The sequence below is a fragment of the Tachysurus fulvidraco genome, chromosome 26 (genome assembly GCF_022655615.1).
Source record: "Tachysurus fulvidraco isolate hzauxx_2018 chromosome 26, HZAU_PFXX_2.0, whole genome shotgun sequence".
Taxonomy (NCBI): Eukaryota; Metazoa; Chordata; class Actinopteri; order Siluriformes; family Bagridae; genus Tachysurus; species Tachysurus fulvidraco.
In genome coordinates this window covers 12,260,160-12,281,254 of record NC_062543.1, presented here as the reverse complement: position 1 = coordinate 12,281,254, position 21,095 = coordinate 12,260,160, and the positions used below count along the sequence as shown (strand labels likewise).

General features: G+C 38.5%; 2 protein-coding genes and 1 long non-coding RNA gene across 10 annotated transcripts in view; 2 read left to right on the top strand and 1 right to left on the bottom strand.

The window, feature by feature from the left end:
• The window catches only part of rasa4 (RAS p21 protein activator 4), a 34,733-nt gene extending 32,773 nt beyond the window's left edge, over window positions 1–1,960 (top strand). For all 3 annotated transcript variants that reach the window (XM_047809491.1, XM_027178775.2, XM_027178776.2), the window contains one exon: window positions 93–1,960. In XM_047809491.1, coding sequence (XP_047665447.1) covers window positions 93–220 — 128 coding nt within the window. In that variant the 3' untranslated portion in view covers window positions 221–1,960. The remainder of the gene's footprint in view (window positions 1–92) is intronic.
• A 2,118-nt stretch (window positions 1,961–4,078) lies between these two features.
• LOC113663411 lies at window positions 4,079–5,124 on the bottom strand. 2 transcript variants are annotated; one of them, XR_003445486.2, is made up of 3 exons: window positions 4,983–5,124; window positions 4,549–4,739; window positions 4,079–4,332 (listed from the first exon to the last, which is right to left on the bottom strand). It is a non-coding gene; the product is annotated as an uncharacterized LOC113663411 (long non-coding RNA). The 2 variants fall into 2 exon arrangements; XR_007139604.1 differs by lacking the exon at window positions 4,079–4,332 and having other exon boundaries at window positions 4,456–4,739.
• The window catches only part of clip2 (CAP-GLY domain containing linker protein 2), a 29,687-nt gene continuing 13,689 nt past the window's right edge, over window positions 5,098–21,095 (top strand). For 3 of the 5 annotated variants that reach the window (XM_027178704.2, XM_027178703.2, XM_027178699.2), the window contains exons 1-3: window positions 5,098–5,238; window positions 8,169–8,376; window positions 12,926–13,449. In XM_027178704.2, coding sequence (XP_027034505.2) covers window positions 8,262–8,376; window positions 12,926–13,449 — 639 coding nt within the window. In that variant the 5' untranslated portion in view covers window positions 5,098–5,238; window positions 8,169–8,261. Of the gene's footprint in view, window positions 5,239–5,283; window positions 5,479–8,168; window positions 8,377–12,925; window positions 13,450–21,095 lie in introns of those variants that run through there. The other 2 variants (XM_027178700.2, XM_047809280.1) reach the window with 2 other exon arrangements.

Here is a 21,095-nt window from a genome sequence, read left to right as displayed (position 1 = left end):
AGTTTTATATCTGTGAAACAAATTAGTTAAGGTTATTACTCCTTTTTGAAAGTTTACTCATGAATTCCCGTTGTTTCTTAAATTCCATCTAGATCCGAAGAAGGTAGACGGTATAGCGAGACTATTCAAGATTCTCCAAGATCTGCACGAAGCTCATGCGGCTATAGAAGAGGAAGAACGTTTGAAAAACAAGAACGTTTTCCTGGAGCTACAGACATAAACGGAGGCTTCCCGTCCGTCCCCCCAAAAAAAGACAGAACGCTGGATCACACATTGACATCATTTACAGGGTTTATGTGAACCTGCTAAACTGAAATGCACAGCAAGTCCAAATTTTGGGAAGGTTTGAGAGCAGGTTTGCTTTCCATGATTCTTATTTGAGGCGAATACGTTTTCATAATCAATGGTTCTGCCTTTGAAAAGCTCATGTGCATCAAGGGTAGGTTTAATAGCGTTTAGTGCATACTTTACATGAGTGTATAAGTGGTATGGAGTAATAAGATCGTCCAGTTTTGACTGGATATTCTTGCTTATAGGCACTTTTTTCAAGCTTGTATTTTACCATTTTGTTTTTTAATCATACACGTGTTACGTCTTTCCTTTGTAAATGAGCAAACAGTCCACAGGTTTACAGCATACGTATACGTGCTTATTTTAAAATATTATACAAGCTAGACTTCCTGTGTACCGTTTTTAGTTTTTTATTTATTCATGTCCTCTCCCTGGTCTCATAATGATCCCCAGATATTCATGCTGCATCCGAGGTCTGCCACGGCATCTACTCGACCAATTAGCCACATGTTATTGATGGCTTCTTGATCCACTCCGGTCTCTGTTCAAATGTGTAGGTGCAAGACTGATCAGTACTTCAGTCCTTGAAGGAGGAAAGGTAATGAAGATTACGATGAAGGAGTAATCATGGGAAGCTGTACATCACAACATGAGACATAAGGAGTCTCTTCTTATTTCATATGAAGCTTCATGATGGCTGATAGATATAAAATTTTTGCAAGCTCTATGATTGTTGCATGGAATTCTGAACATTAAAATAAGGTTGTTAATATATTCTCTGGCAAACACAACGATCAATAGTTAAAAATCACTAGACAAATGTGTACAGTTAAGTGCAAACGTTTGCATCCCCGAGGTTTCTGGGTGAGAAAATATTTATCTCTGTATTAAAGTTTATCTACAAAAATAGAATTCTGATATAAAAAAAAATTGTATAATATTCAACAACAAATCCAAAACTTCCCATCTATATGATTACTACAGTTAAAAATTACAATCGTGCATGGTATTGTAATGCATGTCAGATATTATATTATTAAGAGTGAATAGTGAAAGGATCTACAATTTCTCTGGTTCCTTTGAACTCCTGCCAATAAACAGCTCATATTATCTCCTCTTTATTGACAGTATTGCTAGTGATGATACATCTGGGATCCTCCATCTGCACTCAGTATTGATACATCTATCAATTATTCAAATCTCAAAGTATATAGTTTCTATTGTTGCCACGCTTCATCCTGTCATTTGTCAGTTTTGTATATTGTATTATTATGTCCTAAACAAGTGTGTATTACCGACACGTGTTTCTGATTGTCTTTTATAATTTTGTTTTTGTCATGACATGAATGTACTGTATGATATGAGGACATTTTTGTAGCTAACAGCCTTGTTTTGTACACTAGATGGCTCTGAAGCATTGAAAATATTTATACCGCAATCCTTGCAGTAGAAATCTGTGAAGTCGTAAAAGGGGTGAAACAATAGATCTGTTTAGAGTGATGCATCGATTAGCAATGTACACAAACTGATCCTTGAAATTGATGAAACTTAACTGAAAAGTGACACCAATTCAAGCAGTACTTTAGTACTTAAACTCAATTATCAGATCATTTTGTCATGTAGCATCATTTTAAATGCTGAATAGTATTAAACTGATGTCTCACAAACACTCAACTGTTTTTGTATATAGTATTAAGTGTTGTGTAATAATGGCTTTTACAGGATAGAAGCTTTCTGTAGGATGAATCATTTAAGCCATGTGTGTTAATATTGCATCAGTGCTATGGCCAACAAAAAAAAGATTGTGTGAATGGTGGGTTAGATATGAAGATAGCAAGATAAAGAATGATTAGTAATATATAAACATCAACACAGACTTTTGACCTTGGTTAATATTATTGGGTTTAAATCACGAATGTGTTTTAGGATTTAGGAAATTGGACCTATTTGTTAAAAGGGGATTGTTTAAACGTTCTGAAGGAGGTGGGATTGGGATTAGTCAAGAGTGTTTAGACTTTATTTGGGATCAAGGAAGGATTGATCTAACTTTCTGCTGAAATTAGTGGGATTGGACAGTTAACGTTTCTGTGAGAGTCGAACTGGTAACTGGGATTGGTTTCAGCAAGGGCTGATGGTCTTGATCAAGAGTGTGAAGGAAGTGGGATTTGTCATATGTTCTACAGGAACAAATGGGAATGGTAAGAATTGGCTGTACAGGCAGGGTCATTCATTGGTCAAACTTTCTGCAGAAGCAGGCAAGGCTGGTCAGGAGTGTCTCTGGCAGCGGGTGGAATTAGTTAAACTTTCCACAGTAGGGATTCGTCAAAATTTCTGTGGGAGCAGATGGATTTGATTTTTTCACTTGAGTCTACAAAAGCAGGTGAGATTGGTCAAAGGTTCTGCAGGAACAAGTGGGGTTAGTCAAGATTGTTTGCACAAGAACAGGCAGGATTGGTAAAGAGTTTCTGTGGTACTGGGTGGAATATTCTGCAGAAGTTTTCAGGATTGGTCACATTTTATATAGGAGCAGATGGGATTGATCAAGCGTATGTTCAAAAGGGGCAAATGTATCTGTGGGAGTAAGTAGGAAGTTAGAGGGACTGTCAAACCTTCAAGAATATCACCAGGAGAAGGCAGGATTGGTCAAATTTCTGCAGAAGCAGGCAGGAGTGGGATAATATAACAGTTCAGTGCAGACCTCCTAGTGTAAATCACTTTATATGGTACAGGCTTTTTTTTGCTTCTAACAAAAAACTGATTATTAAGTCCCACTGAACTGAGTCTGCTTTAGTCCCAGGGGGAATATTAAATAGGTATAAACTTATCTCAACATTCTACTGGAACTATGTTGTTTGGGACAGAGCCTGGGACTGTCAAATAGTCCACCCAAAGGACTTTTATTTGCCCTAAAGTTTTGCCTGGATTTGGAGCTTGTAAAAGATTAATGAAGTATATATGAGGTCACATAAATGTAATTTAGACATTTTATTGGCTTGCAAATAAGAAGGCTATGGACCAGAAAGAAAATTGTCACATTGGTATGTATTCATGATGGCCAGTTAATAAATCTTTGTACTATATAATCCTTGTGTGGTGTTTCATAAAAAGAAGCAGTTTTTCACAAGCTGAGGAAGGAATGTGTTTCCTGTTTACGCCCTGAAAACTGATGAGTCCATATGTTTCCCTCATCTGCTATCCCACGCAGATTAGACTAGCACACAACCTACTGTCACAGGCTACCAAATAGTAGGTGCAGGTGCAGGTGTGGCCAACGGTGGAGTACTCTTCACAAACTCTTTAGTACAGTAGTGTGCACTTTTCTCTCAGGCATTGCTCCTTTTTGCCAGGCCTGTTTTTGTATCACTTTTTCACCCTTGTAGCATGTTTTACCCCCTTTTCACCACACAGTGTATTTTTGCCATTTTGTGCAAACCCTTAGTGTGCTTTTTCCTTTCTTTGGCATGTGTTAGAGTGTTCTTAGCTCTTTTCACAATTATCATGATTTACCATTCTCCGACACCCCTTTACGTGTTATTTCCTTTCTTTGCACCATTTTTGTGTGCTCCTGCAATACTTTGCCACCCATTAATGTGCTCTTGTCATTCTTCAACACTCATTACAATGATCTTGCCATTTTTTATGTCTTTATTTATCTGTGCCTCCCTATATATATATAGGGAGGCACAGATAAATAAAGACATAGGGAGGCACAGATAAATAAAGACATAAAAAATGGCAAGATCATTGTAATGAGTGTTGAAGAATGACAAGAGCACATTAATTATATATATAATGTGTGTGTGTGTGTGTGTGTGTGTGTGTGTGTGGTGTTTGGCAATTGGAAACAGCTACTATTCCTCATTATCCTGCTTGAGTGATGAATGACTCGCCGGAAGTGGAGAAATTCCAGAGTGCTTCCGTTCGGTCCATTTGTGGTGCATCATCAGCAGAACTGTTCGATTCGAGAAATCTAGGTTTCGACTCCTATTCTGATTCAAGTTGTATCCATTCATTTATTCCTGACATCATTCATCCGATTATCTAAAACAAATGGCAAGATATATGTTAAATAAATCTTAAAATAAAAGTATTAGAAAAATTGTACTATTTGCCAACTTCATACTATTCAACATTTATGTTAATATTATTAATTGCCGTATCTTCTTAGGGTTGTATTGGTGGCTTTATTATGATATGAGACAATTTTTTTTTTATTTTTATTTTTTTAGATTTCTCCAAAGTAAAAGAGTGTCCGACATGCTAGTGGAGTCGAATCTTTCGAATCGACTCTTGAGTTCAAACTCCCGGCGTCGTAGAATCGACTCTTTTGGGTAGCGATTCGCAGCTTCAGCACATGTGTACACTTTTCTAACTAAAACCTAGTTCTTTTTTTTTTTTTTTTCCTACTCCAGTGCACTGTTGCTCGAGATGTCTCCTGTATCGTATCTCTAAATAAAAACAGACACAAAGAGAGAAAATCTGTATAGAGAAAACAAACAAGAATCACAGATGTACACACTACTAAGCCACAGCTGTGGATGTGTTCAGATAAAATGTCTGAATAAACACCGTTTCGGGGTGTTTTTCGAGTCCAAAACGGTGACACAAAAACAGTGTGACAGTTTTAATGATTAGAAATAGGAATAAAAAATCTTTGATATGAATCACGTATATAAAACATGTCAGATTACCACAACACCAGCCGCCGTCTTAACGGTTTTCCCTACAGTTAGCATCCTGCTAACACTCCACCCTCTCCACCTCAGCATCCATGTTTTTCCGCATCCGAGTGTGTGTGTGTGTGTGTGTGAGTGTGTGTGTGTAGGGAGTGGCAGACACGGAGATATCGCATGCCGGCAGACACGCGAGTGATTTTCATTCAAAGGAAAGCTGAAGTTGCTCAGGCGACTCCGGTTAGGATTTTTTATAACTACTGGACTTTCTGAGGTAAACGCCGTTTTGTTTAAAAAAAAAATTTGTTTTGTTTTTGTTTTAACGGCTGCAGCGCGTGACAGGGCCGCGAGACCAAACACGCCGCATAGCCAAAACAATAGAGCACAGTTTAGTCTGCGGCCGGTTACACGTTTATAAACTTTTTTTTTTACGATATGTATTTAGTATTTTCACCGTATTGTCTTTGTCACTGTGATCTCAACGCATCATTGGTTCATTTTCAGGTGTTAAACGGTACGTTAGATGCTGATTAAGCCGCTCTTGAGTAGAATCTCGTCTCTGTGTGTGTTTTTTTTTAAGGTTATATAGCGTTTTATCATCTTTTATATATATATATATCACAGGACCGGTTGGTTGTTTTGTGGTGTTATGTGATGCTTGGTGAGGTTGGGTAGTAAGAATGAAGAAGCATGGGTCTTTAGCATAGCCTTCAGGGATTGTCTCAATCCAGCACACAAGGATGGTTCGATATGAAACATCCACGGTATGATAATCGAACCGTGTCATTTCGCGGTAGGCGGTATATCAGTTTACAGCAATTAAAAAAAAGTGACAGTGATTGACATCACACTGGGAAATTGCTATGAGGTGAGAGTGCTATTCTCTGCAAATGAGTAAATAAACAAAAACCCTGAGGTAGTTTTCAATATTATTTAAATCTCTTTAAAGAGAAAATTACAGGTTGACTTTTACACACCTACCATTTTTCATCAAATCAAAATGCATCAGCTGCTAACTTTTAATTCGTTAAGTTTATTTGTCTAGCGCTTTTAACGGCGGACGTCGTCTCAAATCGGCTTTACAGAACTTGAGAACGAAAAGGTTATTATACAAAGATTAATCGTATACAAAATATAAGATTGATATAGATTTATATTTAAATGTGTTTTTATTTATCCCCAATGAACAAGTCTGAGGTGACAAGGAAAATCTCTCATAGATGGAAGAGGAAGAAACCTTGAGAGGAACCAGAAGGGGTTCAAAAGGGAACCTCATCATCGCTTATTCCTGTCTGGATGCACATGTCTGTTATTTTATAAATTTGTCCCCATGCACTAGCTTGAAATCCTTTGTAATAACCATATAATTCTGATTACATTGTTTTTTCTATACTGTAATGTTTTTCTTAGAATATTTAGAAATATTTCAAACAGTAACCAAAATCAAAATAACAATCACAATTGTCTAGGAAATTGCTACTGTTGTAATTGTTTTGTGATTTACATAAATTTATTTGCCTCATGCCTTTTATATAAACGTAAGGAAGCCAAGTAGTTGACAGCTTTGCATTTGTTTTTAACGCTTTGAGGTAGCTCTGTGGTAGTCATGGGAATTGAACTTCTAACCCTCTGGCAATTAGAACGGAAACTAAATTGATACTAGAATGAAGACTACTTTTACTTGCATTTTGTGCCTGTAATAAACACTGCAATTAGAAACCATTAGTCAAGGTGTGGTTTGGTCTTAAAGCTATGATAATTCATGCCATATCTCAGTTTAACTCAATTTTACTCATTCAAAGCTTTTAACAGTAGGCATTGTCCAGAGGCATCAGTGTCAAGAGAAACATTCTGTAAGAATGGATGACCCCTCCGGATGACACCGGACGGTGGGATTGACAACTGTATACCACAGTCCCTATGATTCCTCTTTTAATTCTTAAATATTTGTAAGACTTAATGGTTTCAAATGAAATATTATCCAAGGAAAACGAGAAAGAGAGTTCATTTTTTAAATCGTTCTTGTGATTTATTGAATGGAAAATAAGTTGTGATACATTTATGTTGCCCATAAAAAAGTAATTTCACTCCAAAAGGTAATAACTGGTTGTTCCATTTTTAGCAGCAAAATGTAAAGCCAAATACTTCCAATAACTAGAGATCAGTCCATCACTTCAGTCTGTAAAGGAATTTTGGCCCACTCTTCTTTGCTGAATTGCTTTAATTCAGCTATTTTGGAGAGCTTTTGACCTGGACTATTTAAGATCCTTCTGCAGCATCTTGATGGGGTTCGAGTCGGGACTTAATTTGGTTTCTTTTCAGCCATTCAGTGGTGCTTTACTACATAATCCATTTGCACTTTTGAACTTCAGATCACGGACTGATGACAAGATTTTTGGTGGAGAGCAGAATCCGTTGTTCCGTATAGAACATATTGAAAAAGGAATTTGAAGTTTGTTTTTGTTTTTCACTTCCTCTCAGAGATATTTTTCTTTATACAGATTTGGTTGGAATCTCCACGATCTTTGGATATAACTTTTTGTCAGCATAGGGATGAGAGAGATCATATTTCCACAGTTAACTGTCTTAATGCCCATAATATGAAAAAACAAAACTTTTATCGGCCCCTGAGTGGGCAGTACAAGTTCAACAGTTAAGAAATCCGTACACCATCGAGCTCCCACAGTTGGGCCCTTGTGCAAGGCCCTGAACTCTCTGCTCCAGTGGTGCCATATCATGGCCCTAACCCTACACTCTGAAGCCAGCTTTCTAACAAGCTGGGATATAAATATATACCCATAGTGTTTGCATTCTTTCAAACAACTCAACTAATCTAGCTAGTTTCCAGATGCGTTTAAAGATCGGACCTAGAATGATCATGGTCAGTAAATCTAAAATAAGACATTTTATCTTGGCTTGCCTGGGTGTACCAGAGTCTGTACACAAGAGTCACCAACATCCAACCAATCAGGATGAAGAGGCGTGTCTACATATCAGTCATACAACTAGTTAATTTGAAAGTTGCCATTTTTGAACTAATAGTCAAGTGTTTTGGGATTTGCTTTTGGAAGAAACATTAAAATGAGGGTCTGTATAGTTTTTTTAAGTACAGCCAGATCCATCAAAATAAATATATAGCTATAAGCTAGATATGGTTCTGTAAATTACCTTGGAGTTCGTTTCTGATCAGTTCACGCTTCTTAGTCCTACAGATAAAATGGAGAAAGAGCGACACACTGTCTGAACCTACATCTAGTGCTTCGTGGAATATCCCCCTCTCCCTCTCTAGTGGACACCATGAACATGCTGAAGTCAAGCGGCCTTAAGATCCCTGGGAGGGGTCCAAAGCACTCCAGCCCGGTGGGAAGAACCACTACGGGGCCACCATCCTCCCCTGCACCTCAGAAAGACAGTAAGTTGCCATTTTGCACCCAGTCTCTCAATGCCCAACTTCAACACACACACAGGAAATCATGGTTCCTTCCTGAATGGTTAGCCATGATTCAGCTGTTTTCAGGGAACATCTTCATTTCAGTCAATCGAGACCAGGAATGAGATGACGAATTTTTTCCCTAAATGTGTTTGCTGACACAGACCATGAAGTGAGTAATAAGCTCTATGGATCTAGGACACTACATTGTGTGACACAGAAGAGCGGCATGGTTCAGCTCCGCTGTGGAATGCTTTGAGCAGGAAAAAGGGGAAGTACAGGAAGTGAAGTCTCTATGTAAACAGAAAGCTGCACATGGTTTAAATAGAGTCTCCTGTTTGCTGTTTGTCTTATGGCAGCAACATTATTTGTCTTATAAAGAGGCACAGATAACAGAAAGAGTTTGGATTATTTCTAAACGTGGTGAAATTATGCAGTATATCTGGGGTGTTGCAGCTTGCCTGATTTGAACTTTTATAGACCTTGTGCTTTCATCTACAAAAGAAAATTATGGGCTTGCTTTGTTTTGCCAAGACACAAGGACTAATCCAAAATCAACAGCTGCCCTCATGATGTCCCCTAATTCAAGCAAAGAGCTAAAGATTATGCTTTACTACTGATGACTTACATAACTGCACTATTGACATTTAAACAAAAAATATGCACTGTAAAAACAAAAATATAGAAACAACTCTATGGTCTATATATAATCTATCTATTGAATGTACTCTATAGACTGTAGAATTTATTCTATAGAATCTACTACATAGACACTACTAGATAGATTCTATACCATAGGCTGTAGAAACTATGCTATAAACTCTACACTATAGACTAGAGCATCTATCTATTTTATAGAATCTACAATATAGACTCTAGACTCTGTTTATAAACTCTACACCATAGATTTTATATAGAATATATAATAGATTATATAATAATAATAATATAATATAGATTCTATCTATTCTATAGACTACACTATAGCCTCTATAGAATCTATCCACTCTATAAACTCCACACTATAGACTCTATAGAATCTATTGTATCGAATCTATATAAACACTGTTAAATTTGTCTATAGATTCTAAACTATAGACTTTGTAGAATCTATCTACTCTATAGACCCTAAACTATAGACTCTTTAGAATCTACCTTTTGTATAGAATATAGACAATGTAGACCTGTTTACTCTTAAATATGTAGTTACAGAATAAAAGTGTATACAGTAATAAAAGTGATGTTTCCCTCAATTTGTTTGGATATATTTCACTCCTTGATTTTTTTTAATGTCACAGTTATTACTGTTAACAGATTGATAGTGTAGGTAGAATTTATACATTATATTATACATAATATATTATTTTTACCTCACTCCAAAATCCTATTTGGGAGGGAGGATCCACATTGCTTGAACACAATTAATTGTAATTGCTGTCATGGCAAGATTTTACATGAGGGGACTTTTATGTAGAATGTTTGTAAGTCTTCAGTGTCAGTGTCTTGTAAACTATATTTCCATAAATTGATTGAAAAAAGTTTCTCTCATTCTTTAATAAGTGAAAAATTAAAATCGTTGGCAAATTGCTGCGGCACAAACAAAATAAAATACATGCAGTTTTTTGGGAAAGAATCGACTTCAGGTGGTGGTAACAGTAGCTCTGCTTCTGGTGGGACTCTCATGTCACATGTCTATTCTCATGTCACAGCATTAAGAACACTAACAATATTCATCCTTAGGTGTTTCTGGAAACGATGGATTGGCATTAGGTGTATTCGGTTTGTATTCAGCTTATGAATAATGCATGTTTTTGGAATCAGACTCCATCATATTTTGGCTTTATTAGCTGGAATATTTCTAAATGCACTTGTCATAAGATGGTGTTTGTGTTAGGCAATGGCCCTGTTTAAAGAAAACCTATTTACATACATTGACTTTAGTGCAGGAAAGAAGTATTGTTGAATTTAAAACCAAACAAATGCTTGTATATATAAGATCGTGACACGAGGGCAGGGCGAGCTGTCAGAGAGCCAGCCGTAATTACAACCCAGTTGACAACTGGAGAGAAACAGTGTATCTGCTGTTATTTTCAATCTCTATGCCTGTGTAATAAATATCTTTACAGTATAACCACTTTACACACACAAGACTAACACCTTCAGAACTACTGTGCCAGTAAGATGCTGGAAATATATATGTATAATACATTTTTTTTCAACCTGGTAGTAGTGATGAGCACCACATCGTTTGATGATGCATGATCGTGAAAAAAACCCCCAGACATGCTCACGAAAGAATTGTGTAGGCATTGTATTTCAGAGCTTGTAGGCTAAAACTGTGTATCTGTTCCGTGTTCTGGGCGGCTTTTGGTCTGAATTAGTATCCCAACACATTTCTGAGATGTCCGAGGCAGATGCTTGCGGCAGATGTTACAGATGTTTCATTGACTCAACACTTCCAGTTAAACACCTTGTAAATAAAGCATATAAAGGGAACTGATTATAGGACGACTATCCAACTGGCTCAGGAAGCAACAGTGAGGGATGGGCTCCTCTGAGACTCTTGTGAGTGTGTGAGAGAGAAAGAGAGAGGCTGAGCTGAGGTCATTCTTCCGTCTCCTGCTGTTGAATGGTGGGATTCAGTCAGATGGAGGAGGTGACCAGGCCACAATAGTTCTCTTCTCTTCCTTTTGCCATGAACATGTGTGCGCATTCAAGCTCGTTCACGCATGCGTGTTGGTGTCTATTCCTCGATTCCCTGTTTCCGCGGCAACCGAGCAACTCGGGCAAACTCGGGCAGCTGGCCTACATCTCTTACTCCAACCCGAACCATGACTTCTGGAGTGAGTTCTGTTCTTAACGAGCAGCTTTAATGCCACACATCCGGTGATAGAATAATGGATGCAGGTCAGAACAGACCCTTAAACAAACCCTCAGTCCCCCATTGGCTTGTTTTCTTGAATTAAGTAAGTAAAAGTTTTTAAAACTGTCGATTTTAATGATCGAGTTTCTACATTTCTTATTTCTACATTTATTTGTGTTTTATTTATTTATTTATTTATTTATTTATTTATTTATTTATTTATTTATTTATTTATTTTTACATTCAACATGATTTTAAATCTCTGAATATATTTATTAAAAAAAATATATAAAGGATATATATCTTTTGTTCACTTTTCTGGCCGCAAGCCTCAGGATCTCCACAGCAGTTCCCTTACCAACTCCTGCATCAAAGCAGCAGTTTTAACTGTTTTTCAAGCTACCAAAGATTAGTGAATAGAGACATGAAATTTCTCTCAAATATTTGTCTTTCCGGTAAATGGAAAATATATAATTTTTTTTCATGCGATCCCAACACTATGTACGCAATGCGATAAATTTTTTAGGCTCATTAATATGACAAAGCATTCAGATGTTAAATAATGTATGAGAAAGTAAAAAAAAATATGGACCTCATGGTTTACTTTTCAAAAGAAAATTAAAGAAAACTTTGTGTTATTTGGCTCAAGTCAGTGTTTATCTGCAGCTTGAGTAGCATATTGCTGCATAAGCAAATCACAGCTTGCCGCCTGGAAAAAACAACAAAAAAAAAACAGTGTCCTTTTCAGCTTCTAGGCATGCAGATGCTTAAATTCACACAATATGATCCTAGTCCTGACGACCACATCCACCAGCTGATGAGGTGGGAACGCTGACCATGTTACCATTCCCAACCATTTAGCACCAAACATTCTCTCTCTTACTCAAGCACTAATTTTGCTTATACGTCGAGTCCATGCATGACTGCCTTTGCCAGTCGGAACATATGGGAGCAATTGGCGCAGCTATTTCCCACTTAAACCCTCCCCTTTCTCCCTTAACCAAGATCTACAAGACCACAATCTACAAAACCAGCTGCTGAAGGCTGAGGCTGATAATCTGTGTATTACGGCAAAATCCCACCGATTCGGGGAATGCAGTGTAGTGCTGAGTGCAGCAGGAAGACTGTCGTGACCTGAAGGAGTAGATACGAGCCAATGCTCTAATGCAGAGAAAACAAATGAGGTGTGTTGGGAGTTTGGTTGGCAGTCGGTTCGGTGTAAATACTGGAAAGATCTTGTGGCTGAATAAACCGTTGTCACAAAATATTGCGGTATAGTAGCATACCTTACTGTGAAAATAAACTTTATTTGTATTTATACGATGCAACAGTTTTGCATGCTGGCCTGAAGATTTGGATTATAATAAAAAGTATTATTCTAACAACCAAAGCTTTCAAATTGTAATAAACATTCATAGGTCTGTGCAGCCTAAAAGTTTGGATTTAGACTTTATAGAATTTAGCATCTGGTTCGTGCTTTTAGGAAAAATCATCTTAGCAGCTTTTGGAGTTGTTCGTAGTTCATTTTATCCGTCAGGCAGAAAGAAATGTATAGTCAGACTCTTTTAAGGAGCCGAAACTCTGCACACGTTATGAATTCATGTATAATACATTAAAAAGCTACGTATTAGTTCTTTATATATTGATTGATGAAACATCTCTTTTCAGATGTTCCTCACAAACAGCCCTTGCCGGCCCAGAGCAGCAGTGCATCAGACAAGTCGAGCTCCAAAGCTTCAGAGGTGGGTGACGAGGTGCCAAGTGACTTTTCGCTGGGCGAGCGCGTATGGGTGAACGGCGTGAAGCCAGGCCGTGTGGCATATCTCGGGGAGACTCAATTCGCCCCGGGTCAGTGGGCCGGAGTCGTTCTTGATGAACCCGTGGGCAAGAACGATGGCTCAGTGGGTGGCGTGCGCTATTTTGAATGCCAGCCTCTCCAGGGCATCTTCACACGGCCCTCCAAACTCACGCGTCTGCAGGCAGCTGAAAGTGGAGATGCTCACCCTGCAGACCCGCTTGCTGGACCCAACTGCCAGACAGGCACCGGAGCCCAGCGTGTGGTGGTGCCTCTGCGAGAGGGAATACTAAGCAGTGCAACTAAGACAGGCAACGAGTCCGGGTCCAACATGTCTGACAGTGGTTCAGTGAAGAAAGGGGGAGAGAAGGATCTGCGAGTGGGAGACCGGGTGCTGGTGAGTATTTTAACGTTATTTTTTGACATACCTCCATACACACCTTCCCAAACCCTTGTAGAATAATATCCGACGATCTCTCCATACATTTTCTGGTTGACTTCATCCAGAGCTTGCCATTGATCCACTTAACAGAAAGGCCATGTGGCGGCTTCCCCCACTCTTCGGCACAGAAAGCTTGCAACTGCTTTCCGTCTTCTCTCGATTGGCTTTGGGTCAGATTGCCTTCCATTTAGCACAACGCTGGCTAAAAGCTTTTTCAGCAGTCAATAGTGCTAATCAAATGGTATTACCAGTGAGGAGCCCCCATCAGTGATCAGCTATCGATCATGCAGCTCAAACTGTCAGGCTGTGTATTTCACTGTTTATTTTTTCCCCATCAATAAGCTGATCTGAGGTGAACTTTAAAGGAAAGAGTTAACAGATAAAATACATATTTAGGTAGCTAGGAAAAGTAACTAAGCCAGAAAATTTTACTTAACATTATATGAAGTTAGGCATTGAATTCTCAAATCTGATTGGTCAGATGATGTTGATTAATCTTCTTGTCAATGAACAGCTTGGAAAGTAGTTCCGGCATTAAGGCAAATCACAGGTCTATATTTAATATGGTCTCGTTTTTGTAGTAGCAGCTTACACAGGGACTTCTTTGCTAGGCGCTTCATCGAATTTATAGAAAAACAGTATAATTTTTGATAATGGGTTGGTGTTGAGGAAAAAATCCACATTTTTGTGTTAGTGTTAAAGGTAAAGATAAAGCTGGTATTTTTTCGTCGTCTGGACTTTGATTAGCTGTTCTTTTCAATCATATCAAAAGTGGCTGGTACAATGTTTTATATCTACAATAATGTATGCTATAAGCTTTTTTTTGGGATGTAACCCCAATGTTAATTGTTAAAAATATATGATAAAGTTTCTGCCCTAAATTTTTTCCAGTAATTTTGGTAGCAACTTTTTTTTTTTTAAATCTAATTCACACAGCTTCTTGATTTTTTTTTTTTTAAAGAATGAACCGTTCTTTTTACCATATTCATCTCAGAAAATGGATTATACCATGCGAAATAAAATGTCTGCTGATATCAGTGTGACATCAGTGTTTTTATCGTCGCTTTTTTTCGAAAACTTCTTCTTTGCAGCTGAATTGCATCAGCACGGGGATGCGAATTTTCCTTTTGTGTTGTCAGTCTGTTGTTTACCAGCTCCTCAGATAGCTCCTGGCTGTTTGAAATCAGACACCATCCAGGGAAAAAGCTATTCATTCAGCTTCTTTGTGTGGGGTTCAACAATCAAGCGCTAACCTTTGTCTGCCTTTAAGCCAAAATAGGGAGTACATTTGATTTGTAATGAAAAAATAAAAATGTGTGAAACCTAAAATGTGAAAATATGAACAAAATTCAGAGGATATCCTTTGAAAGATGTGCGTCTAGCTTAACCAATGTGGTGAATGTGAGGCGTTTACCGTAACTGCTATTTAAATGTGGACAAATACTAAATGAAAGCTATTTTAGAAAGCTCTGTTACTTTCAAAAGCTACTGGGGTTGGGTGTGTGTGTGTGTGTGTGTGTGTGTGTGTGTGTGAAAACATTTGTTCCCTCACAGTGAGATTTATTTGAACTCAAAGTTACACGTGAACTACCCTAAACGTCAACGAGCCATATTGTGCGCGTTACCCGAACCACATTTTCGTCCATATTAGGTTGTGCAACTGCTATCACTGTCACTATAGCAACAAAATGACCATGAATACTCTAATATCGTGACACTTTGATATACTAAAAATCTTTCATTCGGCTGTCCGACAGCAGATGTTTCTAACCGTGTCCCTGATGTTTGCTCCCAGAGAGTCAGAGGCAGCTCATATTTCCATGACTGCATTATAACACGTGAAGGACTCCTCAATGTCGTTTTACTCAGCAAAGCGGCATTTTTTTTCCCCGGAGCTTGCGTTATTCCTCTGACGAGCCTCGTCAGAGCGTTTTACGTGAGCAAATAAAGAGTTTACAGACGACATTGGTAGTAAAATCAATGAATTATTTTGTTCAGGGAATCATTTCCAGCGTTTTTTCATTTATTTTCAGTAAACGTACCCTGTTTTACTTTTCTTGTATTACATAATATAAATTTCATTTTCTTATCATTTAAGGGAAAACACAACAGAGGTGTGCTATTACAAGAAAACGATCATTTGCATAAATCTTTTTTACTCTTTTACTGCAGACATTTGCTAATACTCTCAGTATTTTACAGATTAATAGATAAAAATGCAGCTTGTCACATTACCAACAGTTTTGATTTTGACTGATACAAGTGCTGACACTGGAGACTCCCTCTAAAAACTAAAAAAAAAAGGAAACCTCATCAACCAGTTGTTGATAAACACAAATTTTCCTATAGAAAAGCTGGTACTAATCCCTGCTCTAGTGTGGTCTTTTACTCCCTCACATGGTCTTTCAAATAAAAGCAAAAATGTCGAACAAAATGGCCGCTCAGAGCGTGAAACACATTAGCGCTTTAGATTTGTTTTTCTGTCAATCAATTAACATTAACATGAGGAAAAAATCTAACAGTCATCACATTAACACAGTTACCTGGCCAGCTTAATGCTAACAATTGACAAACATTGACACATCACAGTTCGTAGCTTTCGTAGGGTTTTCTTTTTCTTTTTTTAAAAAAAAAAAAACGAGTCTCTCTCTCTCTCTCTCTCTCTCTCTCTCTCTCTCTCTCTCTCTCTCTCTCTCTCTCACAATTAGATACTCTTGCACAGAACTTACCCAACATTCAAGAAAGTGTGATTTCTATCCTTTAATGTGTAACACAGACTAAATCATTTTCGCCTGTAATTCTTAACGTACTGTATGTTGAACCTTTTAATAGTTCTCAAAGCGATAATAAATCAGCAGCCGTTTAAACCCTACTGTATTTTGGCTCTTTACAAAAGACCTCCAGCTTTAGGACCCCAAAGGACCTTTTGTGTTGTAGAAAATGTAGAATGCTATATTTTACATTTTACAGGCTGGCAGGTCGAGTGGTGTTTCATTAATTGCCATTAAGAGCAGATGAAATACTATGTTTTCGAGGGTTGGCTGCTGAGGTGACGTGGCTGTTTTTTTGTTGTTGCAGAATGCAGAAGCTGCTTGTTTTTGTAGCCCGTGTAAGGAACAGGAAGGTTTATTATTTTAGGGCCAATCGGAGGCTTGTGCAGATGTCGAGCCGATGTCTGAGAGACACACAGAGAAATCCTGTCTTTTGTATCACAGTAGCTTACTTGTTTTTCTCTCTCACCATCTCATTCTTGCTCCGGTTTTTGAGACGATTGAACGCTTCCCCGGACGGAATGTTAAAGTAAACACTAACCGAGGAATTAAAGCACAGCGCAGTATTACAGAGTTTCGGCTTGTCTGTGTTTGAGTTGCCACGTCATTTATAGACTATATCTTAAACAGTGGTGCAGTGAAATTTGATGCGCTGATGAAATCTGGCAAGCTAAGATCCCGATCAAACACTACACTCATATGAAAAGAAAAAAAATGTGACAGGAAAATAGTCCACGATAGCAAGCGGACTTAGCAACTGTTACCACCTTGAAGTGGATTGAATTTTACTGCCGGTAACAGCACAGTTATATTTTTTTGCATCACATAAATTTGCAGATGCTAACAATGTATTTACTTATCAAAGAACACCATTTGTTTTAAATCTGTTTGTAATTGCATTTAACGTTGTCCTCCATCCTCAAAGCTAGTTAACGCTTATTATATTGCAGTTATAAACATCTTTTCAGTCACCTTTTAGGTTTTTTTTCTTCTACTAAGAGCCTAAACTGGAGAGAGAAAAAACAGGCAAATAAATCTCACAGAAAACATCTTACCAAGTGAACAGCATTAAATATGATTACATATGTGATCTAACCCATTTTGACCAATCAGTATTAGGTCTGAGTCTTATTTCATGAACATTGTGAATGTTCGTCTATATTTTGACTTGTTGAAAGAGAATCAAAGGTATCGCCAAGATCAGCCTTTCTAGTTTCTGGAATGTCTACAGTAGGTTCTTCCGATTGGTTTGATTTTGTGGATGTTTTCACTCCATCATAACACACCAGTCTAAAGACTGTCCTTTTCTTCGTGTCCATCTGGACATACTCTCCTACTCACCAGCCTTGGGAAATGTTCGGGGATAAAGGTTCATTTAACAAACCACCTCCACCTGCACTACCGACACCTCCAAAACGATTGAAGATTTCAGACCAGAAATGGAAAAACACTTTATTCTCCAATTTGTTTCCAAACTGTCTTACATTACCGCCACACATGGAATAAAGGCTGTCTCATCTGCTTCCTGTCTTGACAAAAAAAGAGAGAAGGGACACGAACTCTCATCTGCAGAGCTTGGATTCTTTTCTACTGAGATTCAGGAGAAACAAGTAATGATGCTAATATCGTCATACTGTATATATTTTTTACTAACTGGTTCTTTGTTATTAACTGGTAGCACCTTAAAACTCGGCTTGTTTTAATCTGGATCTCTAGTAATGTGAAGAAATTGAATCCAGAACCCAATTGCACAAAGACAAGTCATCGATACTTAATGTTACCTTGGACCTAATGGGTTCTGTTGTGGATATTCAGGAATAAGATACATTTATATAGGCCATGTCCACACTAATACGTTTTCAAACGAAATATTTTTCTCTCCGTTTTGGCCTTTCGTCCACACTGAGACAGCGTTTCAAGTCAACGAAAACGTAGCTGTTGGAAGACGCTCTCCAAAGCGGATAAATTTGAAAACGCCGTCTTCGCGTCTTAGTGTGGACTGTGAAGACGGAGGCTTTTGAATACCATGACGCATTTTTAGTCATGTGATGCAGTCGAAAAGCAAATAAACGCATAGCGGAAATGACGCAGGTCGAGGCTTTACTCATGCGCATTTTCATACATTTCAGTGTGGAGGAGCAACTTTTGGAAAGCGCTTGAAAATGATAATGTGGACGCTGAGCTTTTTAGACGTAAACTCCGTTGTGGTCCATTGAATTTTATACACTATGTAAGAAAGTATGTGGACGGCTGACCTTCACACTTTGGTGGGCCCCAAAGATAGGACACAATTGTATGGAATGGTTTTGTATGATTTCCCTTTTTTTTTTAAACTAAAAGGCTGTTTCAGCAAGACAACGCATCATAAAGACATGGTTAGCCAAGGTTAGAGTGGTAGAACTTCTTCACACTGCCCTGAACTCAACCTCACTGAACAACTCTGGGATGTACCAGACGTGGCACTATGCCAAGTTCCCAACCTCAGGAATGTTCCTGTGGTTAGATGAGTACAACCTTCCACAGCGTTGAGGTGTCCAGAATCTAGTGGAAAACCTTCCCAGAAGAGAGAAGGCTGTTATCAGAGCAGAGTGGGGATCAACTTCAAGGTAATACCCTTGGTTTTCGAAGGTGTGTGATGGTCAGGCGTCTAAATACCGTACTATGGGCCATAAAGTGTGAGTAAAGAGATCCCCGGCTATGATATACTTAAGAATCCTTGCACTAGAGAATGTTCTCCACTGTTTTCCAACATTCTCCGATGTTTAGCGTTCTTTAAAATTGCTCACACGTCTCCAATATTCTCTAGAATTCTCAGGTGTTCTACAATGTTCTTCAGTATTCTCAAAAATTTCCAGAATCTTATCCAACATTCTCCAATGTTCATCATTCTCCAAAATTCTCCAACAATGTTTAATGTTCTCACACATTTGTTAACTTGTGTAGTTTCAAGTCTTAGTAAAGCACTGCAAATTTGAATATATAGTTAACGATGATAAAATAAATACAAGTGTAAATACAACTGTATAAACACATTCCCTCTTTCAACTTACATGAAAAGACTAAAACTAAATTCAGAATCCCGGCCAAAATGAACAGTAACAACCAGGCAAGAAAAACATGCTCCTGTTGCTCCTCTATCACATCCAGTGTGAAAGTTCGCTTTGAGATTCACACAAAAGCGCTTCTGTCTAAGGTTTTTGCCAGAGATACGACCCTGAACACCCTGTGCAACACTGGCCCAAGTTTTTTCCTTCCTCCGAAACAGACAAGGTGGCTTTGTTTCCCGGGGGTAAAGCTGTGGCACTGATCCATGATGCTACACTATCTATTGACATGCTTGCATTTATTGGGTGAGTAAGGCTGGTTTAAGAGCAGTGGAAAATGATCCAATGGGTGACTTGATGATGTTTCCCAGGAATATCACTCAAGCAGAACCTGGAATATGGAATCAAAAACGAGCCACAAGGCTTGATTTCAGGTCTGTTGTCAATTTTTTTTCATTCATTCATTTTCTACCACTTATCCGAACTTCTCGGGTCACAGCGTCATCGGGCATCAAGGCAGGATACACCGTGGACAGAGTGCCAACCCATCACAGGGCACACACACTCTCATTCACTCACACACTACGGACAATTTTCCATAGATGCCAATCAACCTACCATGCATGTCTTTGGACCGGGGGAGGAAACCGGAGTACCCGGAGGAAACCCCCGAGGCACGGGGAGATCATGCAAACTCCACACACACAAGGCGGAGGCGGGAATCGAACCCCCAACCCTGGAGGTGTGAGGCAAACGTGCTAACCACTAAGCCTCCGGGCCCCCTTGTTGTCAATTTGAACTGTTTTTTCTTTTGGCTAATCACAGGCCTAAAGGTCTGTAAGTTAGACAATTACGTCAAGGTCAATTAAATTTTTTAGTCTATTGCTTATACAGTCACATTCCTTACTCCACATTACACCCGGAAGCTTGGAACCTCAAGATAAGGGGAAAACATGGATGCAGCAAGTAATTGATCTAAAGCAAATGCTTGAATATACAGTACATACGTACTACATACAGTTAATTGTTTGTAGAGAAAGAAAGAAGTTTGCATAGGTTTCAGTGGGAGAGGTCACAACTCTCAGATTGCGCCTCGTTACTCCACACTCCAGAAGAATTTTACTTCTTCAGACAGACTACATTCCTGGGTTTGATGTGATGCATAATTTAGGTGAAGCAGTTCATGTGATCTGCATCGAGTGCTTCAAGGTGGTCTGTGTGTGTGTTTGTGTGTGTGTGTGTGTGTGAGAGAGAGAGAGAGAGAGAGAGAGAGAGAGAGAACATGGACGGGACATTTCTAGGGTGTGACCCATTTTCACATACAATCGCTGGATGCATGTAGGGCAGATCAGACTTGTGCCCAAGTACGCCTCTGAGGCCCAAGCTCAGTCCTTGCCTCCTCTGGGCATCCTGAATTCCATCCTTGAGTTTGAGACATGCTTGTGTTCTTTAATGATGGACTGAAGTTAGTCTTTCCACGCATAATTATCCATAAAGCATTCTGATCTGATTTTGAGGCATGTACCATTCCATACCAAAATCCAAGATACATAGTATATCAAGGCCACCAGAGACTGCTAATGCAATCGGTTTGCTGGACAAATGAGAATATAACGGGTAAAAAGTGCCTAAATCTCTATGACGAGTCCTGGTTTTATTTGGAATCTATATAAATTGGTTCTTTTCATTTTTACACCAAGGTCCAAAATAGTCTACAAGGTTCTATGTTGAAACTTGTTTCAATTTGAAATAATTTGTTCCTTTCTTTAGTATTTATAGTTAATTC